Source organism: Ictalurus punctatus, chromosome 20 (assembly GCF_001660625.3).
Source record: "Ictalurus punctatus breed USDA103 chromosome 20, Coco_2.0, whole genome shotgun sequence".
Taxonomy (NCBI): domain Eukaryota; kingdom Metazoa; phylum Chordata; class Actinopteri; order Siluriformes; family Ictaluridae; genus Ictalurus; species Ictalurus punctatus.
The window spans coordinates 23,897,922-23,907,726 of NC_030435.2; the positions used below are offsets into that span (position 1 = coordinate 23,897,922).

The following is a 9,805-nucleotide window of genomic DNA, read 5'->3' on the forward strand; positions in this document are numbered from 1 at the left end:
AACCCTTACAGAACCCTACAGAGCCGCTTTATTTTCCCCTAACAGTGTTCACTCTTTGAAAAGTGCTCCTCGAGGGTTCTCTGAAAGGTTAAGCATTGCTAGCTTTCTAAAGGGTTCTACTCTTCATTAGAACCCTCTCTGATAGCGGGAAACCCCCAGGTGGCTGAGCATTTGACACCTGGAGCACCGCCCTGTTCAAAAAGGGTTCCTCGAGGGTTTAACTCTTTTCGAGCACGCTCTGATAAGGAACGAGAACACTTGAAGAACCCTAAGAAGGATCGATGAAGCAGTCTGTGAAAAGTTTAAGAACCCTTAAGGAATACTACACCGTCGGAAAAAAAGGGTTCCACAAGGTTTTGATTTAAACTGTTCGAGGCATTTTTTTTTTTCTTTTTTTTAAGTTTTAGAATCCCGTGTGAAAACGGAAGGTTCCGACGCGTAAACGTAGGTTCTACAGAACTTCTTTCCATTCCAGAGGACCAGAGTTGGGTTCCTCGGCCTGGAAATCTGTCTGTTCTTCCTCAGGTGGACAAACCAAACCAGAAAGTTGAGGGTTCTAGATCTAGAGATTTTGTCTGGCTGAAGGTTTCATTCTAATTTCAGACGTGTGATTTTCGTGACCCACGTGTCTGTTACGTGAGACACGCTCCGAGAGAGAGCCGACGACGGAACTCGTAGATAAAAAATGATGAATAAACGAAGAAGCTGGACGAGGATGAGTTCGTGGGACTCCAGCTGAGACACGAGAGCTTTTATAATCCTCTTTCTCGCTCGTGTTCCGCGTTAGCGACTCGCCCCGCCTCGCGAGTCCGTCCACACATCCGTCTAACGCTCAGGGTGAAGTTCAGTTTAATCCCCCAAATAAAAGTCCTCACTTGGAGAAATCCCGGCGACCTTCCACCTCAGCCGAGACGGAGAGCGGTTTGTGTGTTCGGGTCAGCGCGGTGGAGAACCGAGGTTCTCCGAGGTGCTTTTTTTTTTTGGTAATAATTTTCTTGTTCAAATCAACACGGAGGGAAAATGAGAGAGTAAAGAGTGAGATCTGGTGCGCAGATGCTCAGCGTCGAGGAGGGAACCGAGCGGATGAAGAAGTCTGAGAGCTGCGAAAGAGAAAAGTGCTGAGAGAAGCCGAGCACGTTTTACACGCACCGATTATTTCCAGCCGTGTGGTCGGTGGACTCGGTCTGGTCAGAAGGAGTCACTTCCTCTCTCTGTGTATTTCGAGGAATTTATCGTCCACTTCACATCAGCGACGCACACAGACGTGTGATTATTCCTCCTCTTCTGTGGGTTTCCGCTCTCGCTTTAGTTAACATTCACAGCTTGTTATGGATTTCAAGAGCAACACCAGAAAAACAGTGAGAAAAAAAAAAAGAACAACATGGTGGAGGAGTGGGCGGAGCTTCTGGGAGCGTTAACGTCTCACGGGATCGTGACTGACGTGGGGTTACTCTCCGGCCCGTTTCCCGTCCAGGTTCCCGGGACGATTTCAGACTTAAGTCACGTGCATCGACGTCATCATGACCTCAGGGGCGTGGCTTATTTAACTAACAATCAGTTCTAGTGTAAATATTTTCCGTAATAAATCAGCAACTGATTCCACCTTCATATGATCAATCTCATCTCTGTAACTGATGCACCAGGCCCTTAAACATGCTAATTACACACGATTGAATTCAATTACATGCTAATTACACACAATTTAATTAAAGACACCTGGGAAATTATCTTCTGCTTTTCCAATATAACAAAACATCTGAACCTCAGTGAACATCTGAAGTCGAGTGAGATTTTAATCTCTGTGGGCTTTTTCCACTCTGTAGCTTTGATGTGTCGTAAACACTGAAGTGATGATGTAATGCATGATGCGTGAGCTGCGGTACATCACTGCCCCCTGTCCGGTCAGCGCCGGTACTGCACTCATTCTCTCTAGCTCTCTCGTTTCTCTCTCTCTAGCTCTCTCGTTTCTCTCTCTCTAGCTCTCTCGTTTCTCTCTCTCTCTCTCTCTCTCTCTCTCTCTCTCTCTCTAGCTCTCTCGTTTCTCTCTCTCTCTCTCGTTTCTCTCTCTCTCTCTCTCTCTCTCTCTCTCTCTCTCTAGCTCTCTCGTTTCTCTCTCTCTCTCTCTCTCTCTAGCTCTCTCGTTTCTCTCTCTCTCTCTCTCTCTCTAGCTCTCTCGTTTCTCTCTCTCTCTCTCTCTCTCTCTCTCTCTCTCTCTCTCTCTCTCTCACACACACACACACACACACAAAGACATCAACACATTCACGTTATACTTTCTTTCTGTCTTTATTTCTATGTTCTGGATTTTAGCTCAGTATCTTAAATAAATTAAAAGTAGAATAATATAAAAACCCATTTATAAGATATATATATATATATATTAGAAATGTGTCATTTATTTCATCAGTTTTATTTATAAGACAGTAAAGTTAAAATAACATAACTGTACAGATTAAAGATTTATTCTGGACCTTTGTTTGTTTGAAGTTTTATGCTTCATTTCAACAGAGTATTGTTTTGAAGGAAAATGGTGTAAAACATTAAACATCAAATAAAGTGACGTTTCAGAAATAAAATGAAAAGCCACAAACATTTCCCTCTTCAGTACTTTCGTATTTAAACCAGCAGAACCAGCAGCACTCACACTGCAGACACACTGCTGTTCCACAGGAACACAGAACCACATCGCCCTCTGCTGGTCAATAAACTAAATCTGATTACAAGTCCTTTTTATTTCATCAGCAAACAAAAATGATTTCAGTTCAATTTAAATTCAGTTACTCATGATGTTAGTGTTTAACATTTGAGAAAAAAATACTTATAATTCTAAACGCATGAAAATATTTACACCGGTGTTTGAAAGTTTTCAATATTTCTGCATAAATACAACGTAAAACATCTATGAGGGGTAAAAGTATGTGCACCTCTAGGATTATCAGTTAATGTGAAGGTGAGATTGGAGTCCGGTGTTTTCAGTCAGTGGGGTGATGATCAGGTGTGTGTGAGCGAGCGAGCGAGCGAGCGTCCTGTTTTATTTAAAGGACAGGGATCTATCAGAGTCTGATCTTCACGACACGTGTCTGCGGAAGTGGATCACGGCACGAGCGAAGGAGATTTCCGAGGACCTCAGGAAAAGAGTTGTCGAAGCTCATCAGGATGGAAAAGGTCACAGAACCATCTGTAAAGAGTTTGGACTCCACCCATCCACAGTCAGACAGATCGTGTAGAAACGGAGGAAATTCACCACCATCGTTCCCCTCCACAGGAGTGGAGACCAACGAAGATCTCTCCAGGAGCCAGACGTGGAATCGTCCACCAGGTCACAGAGGAACCCAGGGGAACTTCTACACAACTAAATCACGTGTGTTCATAAGCGGTTTTCGGCTTCGTCCTTTACACACCGAGATTTGACCGAATTTCTCTGATATTTTAATTATATCGTGCGCTGTAGAAGGTGAAACGCCCAAAATCCTACCGATTTGTCTTTGGGGAACGTTCTTCTCAAAGTGTGGGTTATTCTCCGACGCATCTGTTGGCAGATCGGCGAGCCTCGACCCGTCCTCGCTCTTGAAGGACTCGGCCTTTTCTGGGAATCCTTATACACTGCGATTAGATGATCGCCTCACCTGTTTCACATCACCTTCTTATTCCATCTTCTCACATCACTCGCTATTAGTCCTGCTCTGCCCCTGTCCCGGCTTGTGGAGACGAAGGCAGACGCAAGTGCCGATAAGAATTTAATCAAATCAAACAAAACAAAACACAAGCAACTGAATACATCAAATATGGCCTACGCCACTAGACAACATAACAACAGCCACAACACAGGACAAGGGGTGCAGTGCAAAACGTGGCTTATATACACGTGATCGTTAACCCCAAACGTGAATCAGGTGCAGACAGTCATGTGACGTGATCATGTGAGGTGCAGTGCCTGATGGGAATCGTAGTCTCTAGTCCTTCTCCGGTATTTATGACACCCTGTCCCAAATTTTTTGGAACGTTTTGCGCGCATCAGTTTCAAAATAAATGTTTATCTTCCAAAAAAAAAAAAACTTTGCAGTTGAACAGTTTAAAACAGAGGCTCTCAACCTTTTACAACTAAAGACCCCCCCCCCCCCCCACCCCCGCCTTCCCTATCATGGAGACCAGGTTTAATGATGATCTATTCGATATTAAATCTATATATCTATCTTTCTATCTGTACCGAATCTATAATCTGTTTTTGATAGATATATAGCTAGAGATTTTTTTTTGCTTTTGTTTTGTAAACTTTTTTAAATCACTTTTCATAACCTGTGATTTTTAAATAACTTTAATAGACTATACATCGCACAGGTGTGGAACATGGATGATGTAAGATGTTTCTGAACACTCTGACTACTCTGAACCAGAGAACTGGGCTGTAATAACCGGGACCGTTTCACATGTTGCATTACATTCGTCCTGCGCTCTAAAAACATTGGCATGTGAGTGATGTGAACTGGGACGAAGGGCGCGTCTCGTTATCCGCGACACCGTTAAATCTCCGGCTCTCCGCCCCTCACCGAACAGAGCGGACAGAGAGAGGTGCGAGTGCGGCGGGAAAGCAGGACCTCGCACTTGCAGGACAGAACTGATGACGTTTGGAAAGTCGCTAAGGTTTGTCCAAAAAGGCGCTACATTTGTCGCTAGGCGCTTCTTTTTTTTTTAAAGTCACTAAAGTGGTCTGGAAAGTGGCTAAGCACCGAGAGATAAAAGGCAGAAGCTCCGCCTCTCCAGAACAAAGAGAATACAGAGGGAGAGGGAACACAGGTTTGTCCATTTTTGCACATTCTATTTGAAAAGCAGTGAAATACACCGAGCGCCCAGATCAAGTCCTGTCTGTTTTCTCCTTGAAAAAATTCACGCCCCGTCCCGATCTCTCCACGGCCCCCCTGGTTGTGATCCACTGGTTTAAAACATCAAAGACTCTGTCTTTTTTGTTGTTTAAATACACGTCAAAGTACACTTACAAATCACTCCTCTTTGTTTTTATTAGCATTTTCAGTACTGTCCCAACTGTCTCAGAATCGGGGCTGTATGTTCGGAGAAATGAAAACGCTGCATTCCAGTATAAGAGCCTTCTCCCGTCTGTGAAACACGGTGGTGGTAGTGTCATGGTTTGGGTCTGTTTTGCTGCATCTGGACCAGGACGACTCGCCATCATCGATGGAAGAACGAGTTCTGAACTGTACCAGCCAAATCTGAAGGACAATGGGTCATGGGAAAGTGGGACGTGCAGCAAGACTACGATCCTAAACACACGCGTCGTTCTACCAAAGAATAAAGGTAATGTTTTGGAACGGCCGAGTCAAAGTCCCGACCTTAATCCAGTAGAGATGTTGTGGAGGAACCTGAAGCGAGCAGTTCATGTGAGGAAACACACCAACACCCCAGAGTCGAAGCTGTTCTGTACTGAGGAACGTCTAAAACTCCTCCGAGCCGACGTGCAGATGATCAACACTTACCCCAAACGCTTATCTGCAGTGATTACTGCACAAGGGGTCACACCACGTACTGAAAGCAAAGGTTCACGTATTGTTCGGACAGTGGAAACTGCGAGCTGGAAACACTGTGATCTCTCGATACTGTTCCTCTGCTTCGTAGGCATCAGTTAGCTTCATTTTCAGATCCTCAGTCAGCTGCTGTTGTGCAAGCGCAAGGTCTGAAGGGTGAAGAGAACTCGTTACGCTCTGGATTTTATCATTCCTGATGAACATTTTGACCCGAGTAACGAGTTCTAATCAATCACGTCCTAACGACTTCATTTGGTTCTGAGACTTCTCACGAGTGCAAGGACGTCCAAACTTTGGAAAACAATTAGTAGTTATTTTGTAAATTTTTTACGTTTATTAGGTGTAAAGTAAGTGCGCATCAGCATAAGCAGAAATGCTTACTTCCGTTCACTTCAAAAGTCTTTCCAATATTATAATTTGGTGGGGGGTGCCAAAACTTTTACATACAAGTGTATTTTCATACGAATATCATTCAATAACATGTACATTGATGTAGCATAAATTTAAACATGAGATTTTTTTTTTATTTTTATTTTTACATTGATCAAAAGCTGATTTAATAAATTGACAAAAGCTAAAAATTTCTGAGTAAAGAGGGAACTGCTGAAGTACTGGAGTAGATTTTCTGAGGACCCGCACCACCCCCTTGTGGCCACCCTGGACATCACAACGGCAAGTTTAAGAATTAGGAATAATTTTGTTAAACAATCGCTTAAAACGAATCAGTAAAAGCTTTACGTTGTTTAAAAACTATATAAAAATCTCAGCAGATATTCAGCATTATATATATATATATATATATATATATATATATATATATATATATATATATATATATATCTGTAACATTTCCTTTAACAAGAAAATCTCAATTATATCTTGAAAAGAAAAAGAAAAACACGCCGCCGAGTCTCGGCACTGTTTTGTTTGTTTTTTTGTGAGTAATACAACATTTATTGAAGATGAACAGGTCATTTAGACACAACATTTTTGTGATTAAAAAAAAGAAGAAGACATTTTTTAAGACATTCTGCACGGGTGATGAAGGACGAGTGAATTTAGTGATGAACAGGTGAAGAGTCGAATCCGTTTCACCAGAAAATATACACACACAATTTAATAACAGGAACCGTCAGAGAAGCGAATTTCTGCAGAACACGTACGTACCTTATTTAGTTTAGAAACAAAGTTCTGTAGGTGCTGAAATCGTGACCGGAACTTCGGCGGAGTTGTGATGTTTTGTCAAACATGGAAACAACACCGGATGAGTGAAACGTTAAAAGAAACGATATAAAAGCGGCGAAAACTAAATGACGATCGGAAATATTACACATTTATATTAATCGTTTTATCGAACGTTATTTAAATGTACGCTGCGCTAAACGCCACTAATCTGTTCCTTTCCCCCCGCTGTGAGTCGTGCAGCCGTGCTGTCGACGCTCCGCCCGGGATCGACCGGCGTGTGCGGCGTCGATGACATCGTTATACGATTACAGACTACGCGAATACGTGAGGAACTTCGGAGCGAATTGAACTTCACTTTCCCCGAGTCCGTCGAGGTCAAAAAGTCCTCTTTAACCGAGTTTTACCTGCAAAATCATCGCTTACACTAAAAGTCCTAACCGCATTAACGTAATGACTTCCCCGTTTAACTGGATTCTGATCCGAGCTACAGAAAAACAAACGTCGTTACCCGAGACGTCACCGACCCGGATATGCTTTCAAACAAGAATTCATTTTTTCCCCCCAATAACGTTTGTGTCAATTAGGCAGAGACGCGACATTAGCCGAGGTTGAATCAGGATAGAACCGCACACACACACACACACACACACACACACACACATTTTACGTAAAGACGTAGGAGCGATTATATCACTGTAGACTTTGAGCAGACGGAGTTTCTACGGCGGACCTGGTTAAAAGGTCGCGGCTGTGTTTCGGCAACGCTGTTAATGCGCCCTTATCGACGTCCCCTTAAACACACGGCATCAACTGCTAAAGCCTTCTAGAATAAAGCGTAATGCACTCGTAAAGCATCACACGCATTGTTATAATTGTTTATAAAACTGCATCGCACCTGATTAACGATCCCCTACAGCATCACTATAATAAAGTATAAAAATATAATAAAATCCTAATCCTGATCCTGATCCTAACCAACGGGGTAACATATGAAAACGTTTCCAGGTCTAAAAATACATTTCTTTTCCCAAATCCAATCCCAGTCTTGGGTTCTGTCTGTTACAGAATCCGATATCTGACGGTTTCTCCTATATGTGTTCCACCAGTGTTGATACGGGGAATCGGATCAGTACCATCTCTATCTTTCAGCCATCTTAATCATACACCACGTCGACGAACTGCTCGTAATGGAGTACTGTACATTTTTTCAAATATGCGTCTAGCGCCAATAAAAAGGCAGAAAGTTCACGTGTCGCCACTTAATAACGAGCGAGTCTTTTTTTTAAAGGCTTCTCCGAGCAAACAGCCCGAAGCCCCGCCTTCTTCCTTTCTATTGGCTCAGAATTCTCTGGTCTGAAATCTACCACGATAAAATACATATATATATATATATATATATATATATATATATATATATATATATATATATCAGAAGTTATCAAAACCGAGTCTTTCACACGTCACGTCCTTTCCCCTTTCGGTGAATCATCTTTTCTGCCTGATGAATTTTATTCAGAGAAGACAAAAAGACTAAAAGACCTTAAAGATGCGATTTCTTTCACGCTCATTTCGCGAACAATTTTTGATTCCGGTGGAATCCGACCAGAGAATTCAGAAGTTCTTTGAGAAGTCACAGAGTTTAGTTCTCCTGATTTCGTTCCTCTAGTACAATTCGTTTTGTAGTTTCTAAGTTTCTAAATCAAAATGTGTCATTAAACACGCTATCACGCTAACGCTCGTGACGAGTGAGATCGCCGTAAAGTGCGACGCGTTTACACGAATAATTATAACAACGTTTATTTCCTATCCGCGCTAGTACCCATGAACAGGGATAGCTAGCTAGCTAGAATGGCGATTAAAGAAAACGTCTACTCAGCTAAAGAAAATATTAGCCAGGTAGTTTAGGTTAACTTGTTACAAGTTACAGTGAAAGTTCATTTAAACGTTATCGTTAGCTAGAGTATCAGTGGACTTCCGCAGTTTCGTTGGATTTCGTTTTAAATATAAAAGGCTTTGATACGTGTTATACGTTTGACCCAAACAAATAACGTTTCTGCCCAAAACACCGCAGATATACATTAGGGGAAGTCGATAAGAACGCTCAAGCTGAACAGCGCTGGAACTCGGGAGTGTGGAGACGAAAACTTGAAGATTTTAAAAAAAAAATCAATGAACAATAATAAACAAATGTTTAAAGAAAAACGGTTTTATATACGTGTGCGTAGATCAGACGTTTTCGTACACGCGAAACACAACCACGGGCGAGTGAAGCGATAAAGAAGGAACATGTTAGGACTTCAGTTGTAATGCCAAACATTTTAGTTTAATGTGATCTGAAGTAAAAACATTCAGCGGGAAGGAACACACACACACACACACACACACACACACACACACACACACAATAACGACGTGACGCTTCTGCCACAAGTTGACATAAAGATTATGGTTCGCCGCACGGCGTCGTTAAAACAAAACAAACTTTAAATCAAAACAGTCAGGAAGGAAATGAGCGCAAATGGAATCAGCGGCGTGGCGTTTGTGTCGTCGTTGTCCTCATTATGAATAATGAAGTCATTCATACGAACGGTTAGCGACAGGTAGCTGAGAGCAGAACCGTAAACCGAGACCGACGACTCGATATTCGTATTTTACGAAGCGAGCTAACTCGATCAGCCTGGCTCGTCGGTTTTAAACCGTACTCGGTTACTATAGCAACACCGTCTCCGTATCAAGCGAATGCCGACGTTCCTTTTCCGTAATTATTTCTTTTACAGGATTTTATGAGTGATTCCCGGGCGCTATTTTGTCCGCTCGATTAGCTAAATCTTACGCAGTTTCCTGACGCCGATTATGTAGAAAAGCGTCTTCTCCGGGCCTCGGGACTCTCCTCACTGGACACGTTCTAGATCATTTGTTTACGGTTACACCGTGATGGACTGACTTGTCGCTCTGTGATCGGTTGAAGCCGCACACGCTCATTAAATATTCATGGGTTATCATTCCGGTTCCTGCTCGGCTAGGAACATCATAAAATGTCACTTTTGAGTCACTTGGCAGTGAATAATAATAATAATTTTTTT

At 42.4% G+C, this 9,805-nt stretch overlaps 1 protein-coding gene across 2 annotated transcripts in view; it reads right to left on the reverse strand.

Annotated features, from left to right (window-relative positions):
- Positions 1–2,791: 2,791 nt before the first annotated feature.
- Positions 2,792–9,805, reverse strand: part of pbx1a (pre-B-cell leukemia homeobox 1a) — a 67,797-nt gene continuing 60,783 nt past the window's right edge. The window contains exon 9 of one of the 2 annotated variants that reach the window (XM_053673641.1): positions 2,792–3,698. In XM_053673641.1, the coding sequence (XP_053529616.1) occupies positions 3,663–3,698 (36 nt within the window). In that variant the 3' untranslated portion in view covers positions 2,792–3,662. The remainder of the gene's footprint in view (positions 3,699–9,805) is intronic. The other variant, XM_053673644.1, reaches the window with a different exon arrangement.